The following is a 21670-nucleotide window of genomic DNA, read 5'->3' on the forward strand; positions in this document are numbered from 1 at the left end:
AAAGAAATTTTAATTGTCGTCCTGGTGACATTTGGCTCTGTGGGCGAATGAGTTTGCCGACCACTGGGCCTAGGGGCCCAAGAGTCCCTCGGCCTGGCCTGCGGGGATCGGGCTGACACTGTCTCTCGGACATCCCCTGAGGGGTCCCGGATTGCAAGAGGGCGCAGGCCAGGCAGAGGGACCACACCGGTGCATGACCGAGCAGGGGAGGGGCCGTGGGAGGGCTCCAGGGCGTGTCTGGCCAGTCTTGTCCAGTCCCTATCAGCCGGATCCCAGCAGCAAGCTAACCTACTCCCTGGTGGTCAGTGTGTGTCATAGCGACTGGTCGAACGGTAGAACCGTTGGACACTTAGCATATTAGGCTTTATTTATATAGGATTTTTAAAAACTGATTTCAGAGAGGAAGGGAGAAAGAGAGAGACAGAAACATCCATGATGAGAGAAAACCATGGATCAGCTGCCTCCTGCAGCCCCACACTGGGGATGGATCATACAATCCGGGCCTGTGCCCCTGACCAGGAATCGAACCTGGGACCCTTCAGTCCGCAGGCTGACGCTCTATCCACTGAGCCACACCAGGGAAGGCTGGCGTGGGTTCCTGGTGGAAGACGGAGATGATGGAGGGGAGGCGGGGGAAGCTAGCAGGTTTTTCTGAGCCGGAATGGGGTTGGGGCGGGGCTGTGTGTGCCAGGAACAGGGAAGACCCCTAGAGAAGCTGAAGGGACAGCCGGGGCAGTCTGGTGGTGCCAGCTCTGGGCAACCCAGCGGCCTCCACCCCGCCCTCAAGCACAAGGCCCGAGGGCCACGGCCGCTCCAGAGCCCCGGACATGCCCTTCTCCACCATCCGGGGGCGTCACCGGGACCGGCCCCTCTGCCACCAAGGCCCCCGGCGGCAGGCCGGCTGGGCAGGGGGCTGCTCCCCCGCACAGCCCCGAGGCGGAGAAGGCTGAGGAGGGACCCCCCAGCCAGGGCCTGGGACGAGCACAGGGGCCCTCCCGTGCCCCGGCCCCCGCGCCCGGCCCCCGCACAGCCCCGAGCTCCCGGAAACCGATGGTCACAGGGGGCTCGTTCCCAGCTTCGCAGGAAAAGTGAAGGTTCGTTCCAGCTTCGCAGGAAAAATGCCATGGAAACGGACCAAGTCAACAGCCGCCAGTAACAAAGGCAGCACAAGAGGCCTTTTAAGTTCTGTTTCCGAACACTCCTCCTCCGGCCGCATCCGTCACTCTTTGTCATTGGGGGGGGGGGGGGCCGTCTCAGGAAGATGCAAGTCGCCCCTCCCCCGGAGATTCCCGGAACGCTGGCGCCCGGCCTTGGGGGGCGGGGGGAGCCTTGGGGAGCCTCTGGGGGTTCGGACGCGCTCCAAGGACAAGGCCGGCGGCCGAGGACCGCGGGGAGGCGCCTCACCTCGTTCCAGTTGGGCTCGGCCGTGTCCCTGTAGACCCGGGTCTTGGCTTTGTTCACGAAGTACCCGAAGGAGTCCACCTCCAGGGTGCAGTACAGGTCTGCGAAAAATATGTATTGTTATTATTTTTATTGATTTCAGGGAGGAAGGGGAAGGGAGAGAGAAATAGAAACATCCATGGTGAGAGAGAATCGCTGATGGGCTGCCTCCTGCACGCCCCCTCCTGGGGACAGAGCCCACAGCCCGGGCAGGTGCCCGGAGCGGGGAATTGAACTGTGACCTCCCTGGTTCATAGGTCAACGCTCAACCACGGAGCCACCTTGACAGGGCAGCCCCCATTCAAAAGAGCAGGCGTTCCTTTTGAAATCAGGAAAAATGGTCTTGATTTTCTTTCTTCCTTTCTATCTTCTTCTTTTTTTTTTTTTTTTGTTAGTCCTCACCCTAGGATATTTTCCCCATTGACTTTCTGAGAGAGTGGAAGGGAGAGTGAGAGACAGAAACGTCGATGTGAGACACACACATGGGTGGGCTGCCTCCTGCACGCACCCTGACGAGGGTCAGGGAACTGGCGACCAAGGTACATGCCCTTGACCGGAATCGAATCCGGGACCCTTCCCTCTGTGGGCAGACGCTCTACCCACTGAGCCGCACCAGCCAGGGCTCCACTGCATTGCTGATGGGAGGGCGCCGGGGGCCGGAAGAAGGGAGTCTGTGCAGGGAGGGAGGCAGGACGGACTGGCCCCTGGACACACCAGCACTGAGGCAGGGGATGGCCACACCAGCACTGAGGCAGGGGATGGACACACCAGCACTGAGGCAGGGGATGGCACAGGAGGCACCGGGATAACCTGCTGGCTGCACAGCCACCCCTGGTGAGGGCACAGCGGGAGGGTCTTCAGTGCATCCCAACCCTGTGCCCACTGCACGTGGGTCTGTGCTGCGCCGGGGGGACACACACACGTGACCAACCACTCTGGGAGCTGGGAGAGGCCAAAGCCACTCTGCCTGTCAGGACCCAGTGCCCCTGACACCGCCTGCCAAGCTCGGAATCTCCCTCCCTGGTCTGTCTGCCCCCCTCCCTGGTCTGTCCCCCTCCCTGGTCTGTCTGTCCCCCTCCCTGGTCTGTCTGCCCCCCTCCCTGGTCTGTCCCCCACCCTGGTCTGTCTGCCCCCCTCCCTGGTCTGTCTGTCCCGCAGCCAGCTCCAGCCCCTGCAGTGACGAGTCCCGCCAGCAGGGGGCAGCGCACCAGCTCCCGGGACCGGAGACAAGCATGGGAAAGGGCAAGGTCCGCCCAGGGAACACAACTCCACACCCAGGGCCCCGCCAGCAGGGGTCAGGGGTCGCAGACGCCTGATGGTAATTGGAGCCACTTCCCTGGTTCCCACACCCTCTGGCTCCGCGCCCGCCCGGCCGCCTTCCTCCCCAGACCCGGACGGGCCACTCACTTGAGCTCTGCTTGAAGCCGGTGGCCGAGTGGACGATGACGTTCAGGAAGCCGTAGAGGCCGGGAGACTCGTCATCTGTGCAGAGAGCGCGGGCGGGGGCGTCAGCCCTGAGGGAGGGCAGCGGGGGGGGGGGGGGCAGGCTCGGCGTCCCCTCCCTCCCCACCCTCGGGGGCGCCCTGCGGTCCCCCTGTGCCCAGCAGGGGGCCAGGCGATGCCACAGACCGGCACATCCACGTGGCCTCTGCCTTGGGGACCTCAGGATCTAGTGTTTTGGTGTGTGTTTGCTTTTCTTTTTTGTTTTTAATATATTTTATTGATTTTTTTACAGAGAGGAAGGGAGAGAGAGAGAGAGAGCTAGAAACGTCGATGAGAGAGAAACATCGACCAGCTGCCTCCTGCACACCCCCCACCGGGGATGTGCCCGCAATCAATGTACAGGCCCTTGACCGGAATCGAACCCGGGACCTTTCAGTCCGCAGACCGACGCTCTACCGCTGAGCCGAACCGGTTTCGGCTGTTTGTTTGTTTTTAAATATACGTTTATGGATTTCAGACAGGAAGGGAGAGGGAGAGATCGAGACATCAACGATGAGAGAGAATCACTGATTGACTGGCTGCCTCCTGCGCGCCCCCTACTGGTGATCGAGCCGGCAACCCGGGGCCTGTGCCCTGGCCAGGACGGAACTGAACCCTGACCTCTTGGTTCGTGGATGGAACCAAGAGGCAGGCTCTGGCCGTTTTCACAGCACAGGCAGGTCAGCGACCGAGAGGAAATATCTCGAGAACAGGAGAGGGGTCACGGTAGCGTGTGACATGGATGGGGGGCATGTGTGCACGTGTGCACAGCACATACCTGTGTGTGCGACCCAGTGTACACCAGTGTGTGCACCAGGGAACCAAAGGTGCAGGCTGGGGGGTGCTGGGGGGCAGCGGGGCAGGGGATGAGGAGGCTGAGGAGGGTCTCGGGGTGGGGGCAGGGAGATGGGTCTCCTCAGTCACCAGCCCTGGGGCCAAACAGCTCCTTATCTCCCTGCCCACTCCCGGGCGAGGCCAGCGGGGATGGAAGCCGCGGTCCCCAGGACAGACGGAGAGCAGAGGGGACGGGCCCGGGGTGGCGGGTGGGGTGGGGGGCACCCACCTTCCTTGTTGATGGTCAGGGGGATGCAGTGGACCGTCTGGAGTTTGACGCACGAGTTGGTCAGCATCTGCAGCTCCACGGACGTCAGGGAGAAGCTTTTGAAACCTGAGGGGGGGCGGGGAGGGGCGTCTGCACAGGCGCTCGGACCGTTCCGGACACCCGGGGACCTTTCTGATGCCGCCCCAGCCCCGCCCCCAACGGGACCCTCGGCGCTCCCTGGTGAGAGGGCACAAGAGGGCGCCCTGCTCCCAGCGGACGGACTGGGGGATGACAGAGGGGGCCATGGCCCCGGGGCCCAGGCTGGGCGCAGAGGAAGGAGAAATCCCAGGGGGACCCTTACACACGCGGGGCCAGCCCACTCCTCGGCACAGCCACAGTTCTTCCCTCTCTTTTTAAAAAAATATACTGTTACCGACTTCAGAGAGGAAGGGAGAGGGAGCGAGAGGGATAGAAACATCAGCGATGAGAGAGGATCAGGGATCGGCTGCCTTCAGCCCGCCCCCCACTGGGGACTGAGCCCGCAATCCGATGTGCCCTGACCGGGAACTGAACCTGGGACCCTTCCATCGACAGGCCGACGCTCTATCCACTGAGCCACGCCGGCCGGGCCACCTGACAGCTGACCCGGAGCCCCGGTCCTCAGGGAGCAGGAACCACAGTGGAACCGCCCGCCCGGCCTCCCGGCCGCACACGGGCTCCGGCCGCTCCGGAGGGGCCACTCACACTTCTTCTGCTGCTCCCGGATGTGCTCCCGCCACTCGGCCCGCTCGTAGTCGGACGAGATCAGGAACGTGTAGCTCTGGGGGCGGGAGGGCAGGCCCGTTACCTCCCCCCGTCCCTGTCCACACGAACACAGCCCCCGAGGCACACAGCCTCCTCCGGGCCCTAGCTGGCCGGCCACGGCTCAGGGAGTGTTACCAACGGATGGGAGCCAGGGACCAGGAGGGCCGGCCTGGGGGAGTGGAGGGGGAGCAGAGGGGGGTGGGAGAGGGTCTGGGGGAGCAGAAGGGGGGCAGGGGGAGCGGAGGGGGAGCAGAGGGGGGTGGGAGAGTGTATGGGGGAGCAGGGGGGAGTGGGAGAGGGTCTGGGGGAGCGGAGGGAGGTGGGAGAGGGTCTGGGGGAGCAGAAGGGGGGCAGGGGGAGCGGAGGGGGAGCAGAGGGGGGTGGGAGAGGGTCTGGGGGAGCGGAGGGGGGCAGGGGGAGCGGAGGGGAAGCAGAGGGGGGTGGGAGAGGGTCTGGGGGAGCAGAAGGGGGGCAGGGGGAGCGGAGGGGGAGCAGGGGGGGTGGGAGAGGGTCTGGGGGAGCGGAGGGAGCAGGGGGGAGTGGAAGAGGGCCTGGGGGAGCAGGGGGGCGGGGGCGGGGGCACTGACCTTGCCGTTGCGGCTGTGCACCCGGAAGGCCATGCTGGGGGACATGAGCAGGAGCATGGACTCCTGCTCCGACAGCTTCTTCTTCAGCCTCTCGATGGCCCTGCTGCCCTTGTTGGCCCTCTGCGGGGAGAGGTCGCGGTCACATTCCCAGCCCGGGGGCCGGGGCCCCCTGGTCCCGCTCGGCCAGTGCCCGCTCCCCCCGATGCTCGGCCCTCAGACGCCGGGAATGCCCCGGGCAGCCCGGCCCAGCCCAGCGCCGTGGCCGGGCCCAGGGCCAAGGCCGCCCCCTCGGCGCCCACCTTCTCCCTCTGGATGTCGCTCTTGATCTGCGAGATCTTGATCTTCATGGCGTCCAGCTCCTCGTCCACCACCAGGGGGATGGTGGGCGCCGCCTCGGACTCGTCCAGCGTCTGGAAGCTGAGGTCGGTGAGCGGGATGTACCACTTGCAGTCGTACTGCTGCGTTTTGCTGGGGGCGGAACGGGGGGCGCAGTGAGCAGGACCCCGCCTTCCTCCGCCAACAGCGCTGCCGTCAGAAGCCGAGAGCCCCCGCCCGGGGCCCGGGGCCTGGGGTTCAGGCCGACAGGAGACCCCCGGCCGACGCCACGGACCCGGACTCGGAGATCGAGGACGTGGGCACGGGTGACGGGGGCCCCCGGGGGAGGGGGGGTCTGCCGAGCCCCGATTCCCCGGGGAAGGAGCGCGGGGGGCACTCACCCTCCGCTCTGCTTCTTGAGCTTGGTGCAGAGGAGCAGGTCGGTGAACAGGAAGACGTGGCGCAGCTTGCGGGCGCCCTCCACCAGCTCCACCATGAAGCTGTCCTTCAGCAGCTGCCTGTGCTGCGGGCGGGGCGGGCGGGCAGGGGCCAGGGTGAGGGCTGCGGCCTCCATCCCTCTGCCTCCGGCCTCAGGCCCGCGTCCCGGATCGAGCCTCCATCTCATCGGCCACGCACGCACGCTCTCCTCCGCTCACCAGCTTCCCAGCCCCTCGGGGGGGCCTGGCCCGGGGGAGAGGGCACGTGGATGAGGCAAGGCCAGTGGCCTGAGGCCGGGAGGGCGGGTGACGGGCCGTCTGTGTGGAATGATGGCAGGAGAACCCCCCGCACCGCCCCCCGGCCCCGTCCTCTCCAAGACACAGCTGAGACCCAGCCTGGGCACGGGGCCAGCCTGTGGAGGACGGGGCATTGCCACACAGACCCCACTGTGAGGAGAGCCTGGCGCTTGGGTGAGGATAGGGCAGCCTGGCCTGGCTGTCACGGTTCAGCGTGTTGCTCAGTGGTTGAGCACCGACCTATGAACCAGGAGGTCAGGGTTCGATTCCCAGTCAGGGCACATGTCAGGGATGCAGGCTCCATCCCCAGTGTAGGGTGTGCAGAGGGCAGTCGATCCATGAATCTCTCTCATCATGGATGTTCCTCTCTCTCTCTCCCTCTCCCTTCCTCTCTGAAATCAATAAAAGAATATTTTTAAAAAATTAAGTTCAAAAGAACTGAGCTCCTAGCCCTGACCGGTGTGGCTCAGTGGATAGAACGTCAGTCTGCAGACGGAAGGGTCCCAGGTTCGATTCCGGTCAAGGGCATATACCTTGGTTGGGGGCACATCCCCAGTGGGGAGTGTGCAGGAGGCAGCTGATGGATGATTCTCTCTCATCGATGTTTCTAACTTTCTAACCCTCTCCCTTCCTCTCTGTAAAAAAAATCAATAAAATATATTTTAAAAAAAAGAAAAGAAAAAGAACTGAGGTCCTGGCCACCACCAGCAGAGGGCACCCTATACACAGCTCAGAAGTGGCCTCAGGAGGGTCCCCTGGGCGGGCAGGCTGGAAACACCCAGCCGATCCCCTGCACTAACCACTCTCCAACCCCCACTGGCCCACCTTCTCTCCCTCAAGGCCCACCTCAGGCACCTCCATTCTCCACGGGGCCACCGAGTCGCCCTGCCGCTGGGCAGCCAGCACGCCCACCCTGCCCCTGCAGTGTCCCGGCCTGAGCCCCGCTGTGTGCCGCTGCCCCCCGAATCTGCGGAGCAGGTGGAGATGGTGACTATAGGGCACCCCAAAAGCCCAGGCTGACGGAGGCTCCTTTCCTCTCCGTGGAATGCTGCCAGAGCAGCTAGAAACAGGAGCCCCCAAACCCGGAGACACGCAGGGGACGCGGGGGGGCGGGCCCTCAGTGCCTAAGCCTCGGGCAGGGCACCGAGCCCGGGGGCCTCCCGCAGCCTTGCTGTGGGACCTGCCGTGTCGGGGCAGTCGATCCATGAACCTCTCTCATCCCTGATGTTCCTCTCTCCCCCCCTCTCCCTCCCTCTCTGAAGTCAATAAAAAAATATTTTTAAAAAATCAAGTTCAAAAGAACTGAGCTCCTGGCCACCACCAGCAGAGGGCACCCTACGCCCTGTGGTTGGAGGGGACACCTCCCTCCTCATGCCTCTCCCCAGGGAACCCCCCTCCCTCCCCAAGAGACAGCTGACAGGGAGACCCTGGGCATGTGGCAGCTTCCCGCTCCGCACACAAGGAGCCGCTCCCAAGGAGGATGGGGAGGCCGGGACCCAGGGCAACGGGACTCCGAGCGACCTGCCCGGGAGCGACCTGCCCGGGAGCGACCTGCCCCGCAGCCTGACGCCAGCTCCCGGCCCACAAACCACAAGAAAGAGGAGGAAGTGGCTCTCAGCGGCGGCTGCCGGCAGGTTCACGGCCAGGCCGAGTGCGGCTCTGACAGCGGATGCTCACGGTGGAGGCCAGCCCTCCGCCTGGCATCTCTGCTGCCTCATTGCACGCCACCCGCCGGGGATGGCACCTGCCTGGCCACGCCAGGCCGCGCCCAGGAAGGGGCAGAGGCCACCGCTCAGGCCCGGTCAGCACGTCCTGAGCCCTTCTGTGTTTGTTTGTTTGTTTTTGTTTTTAAATCTATTTTACTGATTTTTTACAGAGGGGAAGGGGGAGGGATAGAGAGCCAGAAACATCGATGAGAGAGAATCATCGCCCAGCTGCCTCCTGCACACCCCCTACTGGGGATGTGTCCGCAACCAAGGTATGTGCCCTTGACCAGAATCGAGCCCAGGACCCTTCAGTCTGCAGGCCGATGCTCTATCCACTGAGCCACACCGGTTTCGGCCAATAAAATATTTTTTTTTTTAAAAGAAGAAGAAAAGAAAAAAAAGAGGTGGCTGAGCGAGGCACCCGCCTGCGAAACTCCACTCTGACGCCCCGCACACAGGACCGGGTTTGACCCCGCCAGGGCCAGGGACCCCAAAGGCCATGCGCTCCTCGTGTCCCACTGAACCGTCCCGGGCCCGTCCGCCGAGGACCAGAGGGACCCCGCCGCCCTCCGCGGCTCAGCGGGCCGGGCCGGCCCTCCCCGCGGCTGCCGCCTCACCTCGCCCTTCTTCACCGTCATGGACTGCCGGCGCGGCGTGATCTCCTCGTTGATGCTGGACAGGAAGTTCTGGGAGATGCGCAGCGCGTCCTGCAGCAGTGGGTGGTCGGGGTGGCTGGGCGGCGTGTGCTTCAGCAGGTCCTGCGCCGGGCGAGAGGGTGCCCGTCAGCCCCTTCGGCGAGGCCCTGGCACGGCGCTGTGGGCAGACCGCAGACCCACGTCCGGCTGGACACGGGGCCCTGGGCTCTGCGGGCATCCCTGCCACCTCGCACAGGGCCGGGCCTCAGGGCAGCGCTGGGCGGGCCCTCGGGAGGCAGGGCCCCACAGAACCCCCACCATCGGGGGGTTCGCATGCTACTAAGAGGGGCTCCCACCCTCGGGGTCCAGGGCAGGCTGCCTCCACCTCGGCACTGGTGACGTTCTGGGCCGAATGGTTTTTTTAAAAAATCCTCACTCAATGGATTTTTAGGGAGAGTGGGAGGGAGAGGGAGAGGCGGAGAGAAACATCGATGTGAGAGAGACACATGGATGGCTTGCCTCCTGCACGAGCCTCCAACCGGGGCCTGGGCCGGGGAGAAGCCTGCAACCAAGGTACGTGCCCCTGACGGGAATCGAACCCGGAAGAGGGGGGGGGCGGGGCGCAGGACTCACGTGCAGGACCAGCGTGCTCCGCGTGACCCGGTCCACGGGCTTGTAGAGCAGGGCTGCGGGGAGAGGGGCCGCCGTGGGGGAGCCGCCCGCCCCCCCACCCGCTCACCCTGGCTGTGAGCGCACCCCGAGCACCCCATGCGCCCCGAGCACCCCTGGCTCAGCGCTCAGCGGCGAGGGCGAGCCTCGAGGACAGCCCGGCGCGCCCCGGGCCCTGGGCGCTCGGTCGGCGCCATGCATGTGCAGCCCAGAGCTGCCGGGCAGAAGCCGAGCCCCGGGAGATAACAGATCAACCGAAGGACTTGTATACATGCATGTAAGTACATACAACCAATGGACACAAAACTCTGGGGAGGGAGGGCATGTATGGGAGGGGGGAGGCAATGGTATATGTACAAAGATGATAACTTAATAAAAAATAAAAAATAATAAATAAATAAATAAAAAGAAGCCGAGCCCCTGTGGCTGACTCCGTGACCACCGCTCCACTGCCCGGTGTCCTCCTGGGGCTGGGGAGCCCCCCAGCACCCCGTGAGGAAGGGCCAGCGGGGGTCCCCACTCCCCGGGAGCCAACCAGCTGCATGCCACTCCCCCCGCACAGCCTGGAGGCCCGATCGTGAGAACGTGGGAACCGGCACAGGGGCTGGGCCCTGCGCCCCACAGGGAGCACCGCCCCTGAGGCTCCGATGTGTCCCCATACCCACACCGGGGGTGCCTCCTCCCGCGCCTCCCAGGGCTGGTGCGCAGAGGGCATCGCTGTGCCCATTTCACAGACGGGGAGACTGAGGCTTACTTAGCAGGGGAAGCTCCGGGCAGCAGCGGTGGCACCCCTGCTGCTCCCTGTGTGTGTGTGTGACTTTCCGCTACGCTAGCAACGGGGAGTGAGAGGCGGCCCATCAGGCCCACCACCACTTTCCCCCGGGGAGGAGGAGGCCGAGGGCAGGCCCGGGCGCCCTGGCTGGACCCTCTGGCGGCCTCCGGGGGCCTGGGGCTGCGTGGTTACAGTGTCCTCCACGTGTTTGTCATCCAAGAGGAGGAAGGGACAGCCCTCCTTCGGGGGCGATCGGGGACCACGTGAGGACTCCGTTAACGCCCGCAGTGCCTGCTCTGTGGGTGTCCGTGGGCGCCCCCCGTCTTTCCTGTTTGTGACTGCGGGCGGCGGGCTGCCCGACCTCTTCCTTCCCCTCCACTCCCCCCTCTGCCCCCCGGCCTTGCTGCTCTGTCCTGGTCCCCAACATCACTATGGGGAGCACCACGCCCGTTTCCCCAGCAAACGCCCCGTCTGCCTGCAGCGGGCCCCCCATCCTCAAACCCCCCCCCACCCCCCAGGGGCGCGGAGAGGCCTCAGCAGGGAGCACTCACTCTCCAGCGAGTTCTTGGTCGTATGGTCCTTGGCGTCCTTGTTGCTCCTGGCTCTCAGGTTCTGCAAAGAAAAAGGCGCCTTTTCACGGAGGACAAGGCAGGCAGTGGCCCTGTGGCAGGAAGTCCCGGGCCGGGCAGTGGCCCTGTGGCAGGAAGTCCCGGGCCGGGCACCTGTGGTGGGCACCCCACCCTTCTCTCACCCCAAGGAGCCCTGAGGCGGCCGGCCCCGGGCCTGGGTCCCAGGCCACGGTGTAAGACACAGGGCATGCACCGGCCGCGTGGCTCTGGGGTGGAGCGCCGACCTAGGACCCGGGAGGTCCCCAGTTTGATTCCCGGTTGGGGCACAGGCCGGGGTTGCGGGCTCCATCCCCAGTAGGGGGCGTGCAGGAGGCAGCCGATCCATGATCCTCTCATCACGGATGGGCTATATGCGGTGGTACCAGCGTTATGGGGGGCTGGCTGTTGGCAGGCCCCAGGAGCCACCCTACACTGCCTGCCCTGGCCTTGGCTTAGATTCCCGCTTGTGTGTGGTTGGTGGAACCCCCTGATTGGGGGGGGGGGGGTGTCCCACCCCTGTTTCTTCCCTCCTCTGTAGAAACCTGCGCAGGCGGACTTAACCTCGGCCCAATGACCGCAGCCGCCCTCAGAGAGTTAGGTCTGTAATTTGTCAAGGTCACTCCGATTCCGGGCCAACATTCCAGCGGTTAGGGGTGTGTGTGGGGGGCGGGGGCTTGTCAGAGAGGGAGCTCAGGGAAAGAACGGACCGAACGTGCCAGGCGGCCCAGGGGGGCGGGGAGGGCAGTCTGGAGCCCGTGACCAGCTGTGCCAGGCGGGCAGCGGGCGCCCCACAGGGCCCGGAGGAGCACGTGGCACGTGTTATCACCGCAGAGCCGGTGAGTGCCAGGGCCCCGGCCCCTCCGCCTCCCGCGATGGGTCAGAACGGGGCACGGAGCCCGGGGCCACGGCCAGGCACCGCAGGGGGGCGGGGGGGGACTCCAGCAGGAGGCTCACGCCCTCCCTGATTCTGGTTCCCGCGTCTCTGGGCGGCCGCCCGCCGCACACGCAGCTCTTCCCTCCTCGGGTCCTCACGGGGTCAGAGCTCTGAGGAGCGGGACGCCTCAAACAGCGAAAGCGAGGCCCCGGCCGGCGTGGCTCCATGGTCACGGTTCCATTCCGGTCAGGGGCACAGGCTCCATCCCCAGCGTGGGGCGGGCAGGAGGCAGCCGACCCATGGTTCTCTCTCTCTCCTCCTTCCTCTCGGAAATCAATAAAAATATACGTATTTTTAAAAAGGGCAGCAGTATGGACCTCCCTCACGGCACACAGACAGCGGTGGAGCATCGTTGCAGGGACCTCACTGAGCCCCAGCTTCGGGCCCTGGCCCCCGGGGAGTGAGGGGGGGGCGCGGGCAGGAACCTCGCTGCTCCTTGTCTGCTCACAACAGGGTCCCTGCAGGGGCAGGCGGACGGTGCCCACCCAGAGGCACCCGGGCACGGCTGAGGCGAACAGCCAGCCTCGGTTTGGCGCACCTTGTCCTCCCGGGCCACAGGGACGGACCAATGCCCGGTGAGGCGCCCTGTCCCAGGAGCACCTGCCTACCTCGGAGATTTCTGCAAACTGAGCGTTGGCCTGGCAGCACTTCTCGGCCATTTCCATGGCGACGCCGTAGTTGTCCACGAAGGCCCGGTACACGCCCAGCTGGCTGGCCTGCGAGGAGGGAGGCAGAGCGCGGGGGGCGGGCGTGAGCCAGGCCCGGGGGGGCCCCATCTCGCCGAGAGAGAGCCGAGCCGCAGCCCCGGCGGAGCCCCAGGTGCCAGGCGGTGCAGAGCTGCGGGCACCCAGCTCCCCCTGCCACGGCCTCCCTCTGCCTCCCGCCCTGCTGCCGAGTCCTCCCACCGACGCCTGCGAACGGCGCCGCTGACAAGAACGAAAGTTCAAGGCTGTCAGGGGAGGCAGGCAGCGGTCTCCCGCAGGTGGGGTGGAGCGGCCCCCTCCGTGCAGGAGGCCAACGAATGCAACAAGTCAGTGTCTCTCTCTGTCTCCCTCTCCAATCAGTAAGCAAACATTTTAATCCCCAGCTGGTTAGCTCAGTGGACAGAGCCCCGGCCTGAGGACAGAATGGTCCCGGGTTTGATTCCGGTCAAGGGTACGGGCCCAGGTTGCAGGCTCCATCCCCAGGAGGGGGCGGACAGGAGGCAGCGGGTCCATGATTCTCTCATCCTTGGTGTTTCTCTCTCTCTCTCTCTCTCTCTCTCTCTCCATCTCCCTTCCTCTCTGAGATCCATAAAAACGTATTTTAAAATGTCTTAAAAATATTTCAAAAAGTCTGCAAGGAACTCAAGAGCCTTTAAAAAAAATATACCAATATATATATATATATATATATATATATATATATATATATATATATTTATATATATATAAATATATATATATATATATATATATATATATATATTTATATATATATCTTTTAATTGATCTCAGAAAGGAGAGGGAGAGAGAGAGACAGAAACACCAACGATGAGAGGGTCACAGATCGGCTGCCTCCTGCATGCCCCCTCCTGGGGATCGAGCCTGGAACCCGGGCTTGTTCACAGGTCGACGCTCAACCACGGAGCCCACCTGGGCCGGGCAACCCACCCCAGGACTCTGACTCGACACCGTCACCCCGGCGTCCCCGAGCCCCCGGCGGCGCCGCCACCCGCAGGTCCCCGGGGAGGCCGCCCCCGCCCGCAGCCCCTGCGCCCGCCCGCCCGTCACTCACCAGCTTCTGGAAGAGGTCGCCCACGCGCTGCTGGTGGCTCCACTGCTGCACGCGGGGGCACAGCCCGTCGTAGAACTCCTTGTGGATCTCGTAGAGCTCGGGCACCTTGAAGAAGATGGTCTCGATCTGCTGGCTCGTCAGCACCGGCTGCGAGGTGGTGGCCGCCGCCTTCAGCGGCTTCATGGGCTGCGGGGGCACAGGGAGGCCGAGCGGCCACGGGGAGGCGGCGTCAGGGCACGCGACGGCCACAGGTGGCCGTGGTCACGTGACATGGTGCTTTTCATTCATTCACTCATTATTTTTTTATTCCTCGCCCGAGGATATTTTTCCATTGGTTTTTTTAGCAAGAGTGGGAGAGGGAGGGAGAGGCGGAGAGAAACATCGATGTGAGAGAGAAAGACACATCGATCGATGTGAGAGAGAAAGACACATCGACGGGTTGCCTCCTGCACACGCCCTGACCAGGGCCCAGACCGGGGAGGAGCCTGCAACAGAGGTACGTGCCCTCGACCGGAATCAAACCCGGGACCTTTTGGTCGACAGGTCGACGCTCTATCCAATGAGCCACACAGGCTAGTGCTTTTATTTTTAAATTTCATGACGTAGCCCGGCCGGCATGACTCCGTGGTTGAGCGTCGACCTATGAACCAGGAGGTCACGGTTTCATTCCCGGTCAGGGCACGTGCCTGGGCTGTGAGCTCTGTCCCCCCAGTGGGGGGCATTGTGCAGGAGGCAGCCGATCCCTGATTCTCTCTCCTCATAGATGTTTCTCTCTCTCTCTCTCTCTCCCTCTCCCTTCTTCTCTGAGAGCAATAAAAATATATTAAAAAATATACTTTATTGATTTTTTGCAGAGAGGAAGGGAGAGCGATAGAGAGCTAGAAACGTCGATGAGAGAGAAACATCGACCAGCTGCCTCCTGCACACCCCCCCACCGGGGATGTGCCCGCAACCAATGTACATGCCCTTGACTGGAATTGAACCCGGGACCTTTCAGTCCGCAGACCGACGCTCTACCACTGAGCCAAACCGGCTTTGGCCAATAAAAATATACTTAAATTCCATGAAATGTGAACACATGAAGCCAGCTTGGGCTGGCACCTGTCTTACGCTGCCATCCACCACCCCTGAGAAGCTCTGACCCTCCCACAGGTGACTCAATGACGCCCAGGAGGATGGGTGCCCCCGGCTCCCGCCAGCTGACCTCTGGCCCGGGCCATGTGAGCCAGCAGCTCCCCATGCCCCCGTCCCCCCCATCCCCCCGCCTCCCCGGCCCCCTCACCAGCAGCAGCGCCTCCAGGTGGCTGAGGTACGTCTCCTCACTCGCCAGGATGCCCGACAGGACCCACTTTCGCATCTCCAAGCCCTTCTCCAGGTCCAGCTCGCTCTGCGGGAGAAGCAGACGGAAGTCAGACCCGAGAGGCGATGACCGAGGGGGCCCGTCTCCGCGGGGACGTGTGTCCGTCCGTCCGTCCGTCCGTCCGCCTCGGACCAGCCTCCCGGGGGCTCCGGCGGCATCGGAGGGCATCCCAGGAGCCCCAGCACAGCGGCCACTCACACGTGGTCACCGCGAAGCTGAGAGGAGCCGCCGCTGGCCTTGACATTGGGGAGTTTGCGGCCGAGCCAGCCGGGCAAAGCCTGCCCCCTCCTCACCTTCCTCCTGCGACGAGGGGCGGCGGGCCCGGCAGAGGCGGAGCCGAGGGGCACCGGGACCTGCCACCCGGCTGCCACTGTCACTCCCGCCCGCGATCTGCCGCTCGCACTGACCCTTGGACCGGAGGGCCGGGCAGCCCTGGGCTGCCTCCTTCCATGCTCCCTCCCTCGGGGCCTGGGGCGGAGCTGGGTGCTCCAGGGCTCAGGACCTTTGCCTCCGGAGCCTGCTGTTCGGACTCTGAGGGCAGAGACCCCCTTAGGGGGGAGCCACAGGACCCCCTGCCCCCCATCAATACGGCTCCATGCCTCGGCTTCCCAAAGCCAGGCCTCATGGCACTGGGTGCTGGTGCGCCCACCGGTGCCTCAGAGCGGAGGGCGGCTCCATTGGGAACTGGGGTCTTTACGGATCTCGGGACAGCCCTAATCGGTGTGGCTCTGTGGACGGAGCGCTGGCCTGCAGACTGAAAGGTCTCAGGTTCGATGCTGGCCAAGGGCATGTACCTTGGTTAAGGGCACATCCCCAGTAGGGGGCGTGCAAGAGGCAGCTGATCGATAATTCTCTCTCATTGATGTTTCTAACTCTCTATCCCTCTCTCTTCCTCTCTGTATAAAAAAATCAATAAAGTATATTTTAAATAAATAAAGGCGATGAGTGACGACCTGGCCACCAGCCCGGCTGGCTCCCTGACCCGGGGGGGGGGGGGGCGCGGGGGGCGGCAAAGCCCGGTGCTGGAGGCTGGCCACACCCCAAGCGGGGAGGGGCCCCATGTTCACAGAAGGTGACTAATGGCCTGCCTGTTCCACCACCAGGTGGACTGCCAGCCAGCTCTGTGGCATCCTACCAAATGTCCGTGAGCTAGGTGTATGCATGTGTGTGCTTGCATGTGTGCATGCTTGCGTGCACATGTGCATGCATGTGTGGACGGGCATGGGTGTGAATGTGCATGCATGTGTGTGCTGATGCACTGGGCAGCAACCAGCCAGTAAGATCTTGGCCGAGAGCCACCCCGGGAAATGACGTGCAGTCTCACGCCCAGCCACCTCCCTGAGCACACGGGCGGGGCTCGGCAGGCCCCTCGGGACACGCTGTGCCCAGGCCGACACGCCCTGCGCCCTCAGAGTCTGAGCAGTCAGTGCTCGGGGGAGTCCTGAGCCAGCACGCCCAGGACTGGATGGATCCAGCGCGCCACGCGGGCCCAGTCAGTGCAGAGCAGGGCCTGAGGGCAGGAGTCTGGGGGTGGGGGGTGTTGGAGGGGCCACATCCTGAGGCACCGGGAGCGTGTCCTCCAGGGACCTGGAGGTGGAGGGCGGGCCGGCCGGCAGGGAGGGAGAGAGCCCTCAGGGGAGGCGGAGGGATGGGCCGGAGCCTCCCCCGGCTCAGGGCCCCACCTCCTCGCTCAGGCCCCTGCGGGCCGCTGCCCGTTCCAAACCCGAGTGCCAAGCAGGAAGAACGGGAGGGCCCGAGAGAGGAAGCCGAGGGAAAGTGCCAGCGAGGGGGCCAGGAGGGCTCCAGATCTGCCCGCGGTGTGGCCTGGGCCCGCGGCTCGGCCCCTCTGAGCCGTGGCTCCGTGCACAGTGGTGAGGCTGGACGCCGGGCGAGGGGCTGCACAGGCCGCTGTGTGCCACACCCGGGCTCCCCTCCCAGCCTCGGGGTTCAGCACGGGCCCGGGGCCCAGGTCTTCAGAAACCACAAAAGCTTAAGAGGCGCAGGCCCATGCCGAAACCTGTGTGGCTCAATGAAAGGTCCCGGGTTCGATTCCAGCCAAGGGCATGTACCTTGGTTGCGGGCACATGCCCAGTAGGGGATGTGCAAGAGGCAGCTAGCTGATCGATGTTTCTCTCTCATCCACGTTTCTAACTCTCTATGCTCCTCCCTTTCTCTCTATAAAAAAAACAATAAAATATATTATTTTAAAAACAAGAAAAAACATATACTTTAAACAATGACCGTGGACCAATGGGTGGGGTCGTGTGTCCCCCCCCCCCCCCCCCGCTCCGGTAAGAGGGAGCAAATGCATCTGTGGGCGTCTCTCCTGCTCAGCGCGGGCGCGGGGGGCCGCCCCCACGGGTGCCAGCAGGAGCCGCCCGCCTCCGCCACGCTGGGCGACAGCTCCCTGCACCGCAGGCCGTCCCCGTGCCCGGATGGAGGAGGAGAAGGGAGTTTCAGCGACTCAGCAGCCACCGTGGCTGCTCCATCACCGCCGGCCCCCGGCCCCGGAGCCGAGGGGCTGGGCCTCCCGGAGCCTCTGGGCCTCGGACGGCCGCCCGCCCGCCGCCCGGACTCACCGCCTTGGCCGGCTCCAGGGTGTCCCGGCCGGCCCGGCCCTTGCCGCCCAGGTGGGGCGAGGAGGAGGGCGAGTCATCGATGTAGGGCAGCCCGTCCTGGTGCCGCCGCTGCTCCTCGGCCTGGTCCGCCGCGCAGCCGTACCCGGGCGGAGTCCCGAAGGACGAGTCTGTGGGCAGAGAGGGGCCGGCGTCAGGGATGGGGAGCGGGGCCGAGGGCACCCGCCGGTCCCAGCAGGGGCCCAGCGGCCACCAGCGGCAGTCTGCGGGCACCACGCAGGGAGCTCAGGCGCAGGGACCCACCTTCACCGCCCACGGGGCACAGGCCCCGGGGAGCGGGGGGGCCGGCCCCGCAGCTGCTCCCAGGCCATGCGAGACGGGGCGTCCGGACACCTGCGGCTTACGGGGGGGAGGAGGAGGGAAGGAGGGGGACCCTGAGCCCTCACAGAACGGCAGAGCCCGCATGCTGGGGTTTGGCTGTCAGGAACAGTCCTTGGGACACCTGTCGGTTGGGGGGTAGGGGTGGGGTGGGGGGGTGACAGGGTGAAGAGCACAGGCCACCCCATGCCGCCCCCCCCCATCTGCTCACCTCCCTAACGGGCTGGCAGAACCCCCATCGGAGTGCCTACGAGGACCGAGAACGGCTCACCCCACACCACCCACGCCCCCCTCCCTCCCCGCTCCCGGGGGCTGCCCAGTGCCAGCGGCCATCCCTCCCTCCTCGCCAGGTCCTGCCCCTTCCGTCTCCCCAGGCCCAGTCCCGGGGCCACAGCCAGGGTGGGGGTGGGGTGGGGGGTTCCTGCAGCTCGGTCCCCAGACCCCCCACCAGGACCTCACCCCACAGGCCCAGCCCGCCGTGAGCCTCATGGGAGGCCGGCTTCCGGGAGCGCTCCCGGCCCCCAGGATCCCAGGAGGTCACGCCATGACGGGGCCGTGTCCCCCGTGACATCACTTCCCTCTGACTCACCTGCACCAGCCCCGCCCGCCCCGGGTCAGCGCACAGGCGCCTGGCGGTGCTCACCCCCCGGCTTACAGCGCCCGCCCCCACCCCCTCCCCGCCCTGCGGCTCCGGCCCCGGTGCCCGTGGTGCCCACGCCACCCAGGCCAGGCGGGCAGAGGGCCAGCCACGGACCTGGGAGCCGACCCAGCCATCCGGGGTGGGGTGGGGGTCGGGCGGGGACACGCATTTTCCGTCCTGTCCACCTGCCCAGCGGGAGGAGCTGTGGCCGCGGGACCTGGTGGACAGCGCCGGGAAAGGCCTCTGCCAAGCCTCGGGGCCCACGGGTGGCCAGTCTCAGCCGCCTCCCACGCCCCTGCCACGCCCAGGCTCTCCCACTGCCCAACGGGTGCCCCAAGCCGTGGCCACCGGCCAGCACCACCTGGGGAGCTTCAAAAACAACGCAGCCGGGCCCTGGCTGGTGTGGCTCAGTGGATAGAGCATTGGCCTGCGGACAGAAGGGTCCCGGGTTTGATTCCGGTCAAGGGCATAGGCCCGAGTGGCGGGCTGGATCCCCACCGGGGGGGGGGGGGGTACGAATAGAGGTCAAAGGGGAGAAGCACAGTCTGGGGCATCTCAGCTCCTCCAGACCCACAGGGGCTTCCCCCAAACCAGTCCTGGACAGCGCCCAGCTCAGGCTGGCAGGGGGCGACCACTGATTGGTTTCCTCCCACACGTGTCCCAACCAGGGTCAGGAATCGAACCTGCCACGAGGTACATGCCCTGGCCCAGAATCGAACCCGGTACCCTTCCTCTACCCACTGAGCAACACTGGCCAGGCTGTCAGTGACTTTTAGCACTAAGACCGAGGGGCCCCAGCATGGGCAGACAAGGACCCCAACCAGCATCCAGATGCTGTTAAGGGACCTTCTAGGGTCTCCAAAGACCCTCCTGTGCTAAGACCCCAGATCCTGCAGAGGGAGAGGGTATTTACGCTCTGGGTCGGGCTGGGTCTGGAACACCCTGGTGCCAGGGCAGGGCGGGCCGAAGGGAAACCGTGGCCGGAAAGAGCTGCAGCTTCCGCCGCGGGATGACATCATCATCATTATTTTTATTTTTATTGCCTCCTGGTCAAGGGCATGGACCTTGGTTGCGGGCACATCCCCGGTGGGGGGCGTGCAGGAGGCCGCTGATGGATGTTTCTCTCTCACTGATGTTTCCAACTCTCTCTCCCTCTCCCTTCCTCTCTGAAATCTATGAAATACATAAAAATAAAATGCACAGCCAAAACCGGTGTGGCTCAGTGGATAGAGTGTTGGCCTGCGTACTAAAGGGTCCCGGTTCGATTCCGGTCAAGGGCACGGACCTTGGTTGCAGGCACATCCCCGGTGGGGGGCGTACAGGAGGCAGCTGATGGATGTTTCTCATTGATGTTTCTGACTCTCTATCCCTCTCCCTTCCTCTGCAAAAAAACCATAAAATATATATATATTTTTTTTTAAAAAGAAAAAGAATCGGCAGGAGCAGGCCTCACCCCCCCACCCCCCGGGGCCTCAGAGTCTGCCGGCCGCAGGGTTTCCGCGGAGCGAGCACAGGGCCCGGGCACCGCCGAGGCACCGCCGAGGCACCGCCGGAAAGCAAGCCGCCAGGAGCCGGGCGCCGACGGGCGGTCACGGAGGACCAGCCTCTGCTCTTGACCTGAAACTTGACACTGTCGTGTGGGAATTACCACCGGCGGCGATAATCCCGCTGTCATCGCGGTGTGACCGCCTGGGCCGGGCCGGGCTCACCCCCAGCTGGCCGGGCGCCCCCCTCCTCCCCGCCTGGCACAGCTGTCACACGCCCACCCGGCACCATCGCTGCCACCTGCCCAGGCAGGAGAGCAGGTCCCGACAAAGGTGCTGCGCCCGCGTGTGTGTATATATATATTTTTATTTTCATTTTTTAAAATATGTTTTTTTGTGTTTTTTTTTTAAATATATTTTATTGATTTTTTACAGAGAGGAAGGGAGAGAGATAGAGAGCTAGAAAAGTCGATGAGAGAGAAACATCGACCAGCTGCCTCTTGCACACCCCCCACTGGAGATGTGTCCGCAACCAAGGTTCATGCCCTTGACCGGAATCGAACCTGGGACCTTTCAGTCCGCAGACCGATGCTCTACCACTGAGCCAAACGGTTTCGGCTAAAAATGTTTTATTGACTTTTTTTACGGAGAGGAAGGGAGAGGGATGAGAGAAACATCGACCAGCTGCCTCCTGCACACCTCCTACTGAGGATGTGCCTGCAACCAAGGTCCATGCCCTTGACCCGAATTGAACCTGGGACCCTTCAGTCCACAGGCCGATGCTCTATCCACTGAGCCACACCGGTCAGGGCTTTTTAAAAAATATCTTTATTGATTTCAGAGAGGAAGGGAGAGGGGAGAGAGAGAGAGAGAGAGAGAGAAACATCCGTGATGAGAATCTGGGCTGAGCAAGCGAAGCGGCCTTTGGACAGACGGGTGCGCCGGGGAGCAGGCAGGCCGGGCGGGGCCTCGGGGGAGGCAGGCCGCGCTGAGGAAGAGGATGAGAGACCCCAAGGCTCCCTCTTCTGGGATTGCCCTCCCCCCCCCCCCCCGACGCTCTCGCCTGGGAAGGGACTCTGTCGGAGAAGGGGCATGCCTGCGGGCGTGGGCGTGGGCGTGGGTGTGGGTGGCACATAACGCCAGGCCCCGCGTGCCCGAGCCGCAGAGGGTGCGGGCCGAGCACCGGGGCAGCACGGCTGTGCATTCCTGCTGGATTCCATGCCTGCTCTGCGGGGCGGCGGCGGGTGGGGGGCGGAGGGGAGGGCAGCTCAGCCTCCCCACGAGGCAGCCCGAGTCCCCGGGGCCTCTCGGCACCTCAGGTCCACCCAGCACTGCTGCTGCTCCCCGTGCAGACACCCAGGAGGGAATCATCGCAACCCCCACCCCTCCCACCGCCCTGGCCTGGGTGGCTCAGTGCAGAGAGCGCCGGCCTGCAGGCTGAAGGGCCCAGGGTTTGATTCCAGGTTGCAGGCTTGATCCCCAGTGGAGGGCGTGAGGGAGGCAGCCGATCAATGGTTCTCTCTCACATTGATGTTTCTCTCCCTCTCCCTCTCCCTTCCTCTCTGGCATCAATAAAAACACATTAAAAAACAAAAACAAAAACAAAACAAACCAAAAAACCCTCTTCTCCATTCCGGAGCACCGAGGGACCCTACCGCTCAGCCCAGCACAGCCCCATCGGTGCCCAGACCCACGCCCTCCCGAGATTTGGGACCGCGGACGCCGCGC

General features: G+C 64.2%; 1 protein-coding gene across 1 annotated transcript in view; it reads right to left on the reverse strand.

Moving 5' to 3' along the window:
- The window catches only part of BCR (BCR activator of RhoGEF and GTPase), a 53231-nt gene that overhangs the window by 12318 nt on the left and 19243 nt on the right, over positions 1 to 21670 (reverse strand). Inside the window, exons 2-15 of the mRNA XM_084867413.1 lie at positions 17444 to 17610; positions 14787 to 14891; positions 13505 to 13690; positions 12337 to 12444; positions 10738 to 10798; positions 9379 to 9431; positions 8728 to 8868; positions 6072 to 6193; positions 5655 to 5823; positions 5356 to 5475; positions 4709 to 4784; positions 3986 to 4090; positions 2848 to 2922; positions 1405 to 1502 (exon numbers count right to left, since the gene is read on the reverse strand). Of these exons, the coding sequence (XP_084723539.1) occupies positions 1405 to 1502; positions 2848 to 2922; positions 3986 to 4090; positions 4709 to 4784; positions 5356 to 5475; positions 5655 to 5823; positions 6072 to 6193; positions 8728 to 8868; positions 9379 to 9431; positions 10738 to 10798; positions 12337 to 12444; positions 13505 to 13690; positions 14787 to 14891; positions 17444 to 17610 (1586 nt within the window). The remainder of the gene's footprint in view (positions 1 to 1404; positions 1503 to 2847; positions 2923 to 3985; positions 4091 to 4708; positions 4785 to 5355; positions 5476 to 5654; positions 5824 to 6071; positions 6194 to 8727; positions 8869 to 9378; positions 9432 to 10737; positions 10799 to 12336; positions 12445 to 13504; positions 13691 to 14786; positions 14892 to 17443; positions 17611 to 21670) is intronic.

This window comes from Pipistrellus hanaki (genome assembly GCF_964339955.1).
Source record: "Pipistrellus hanaki genome assembly, chromosome: 19".
Classification (NCBI taxonomy): Eukaryota; Metazoa; Chordata; class Mammalia; order Chiroptera; family Vespertilionidae; genus Pipistrellus; species Pipistrellus hanaki.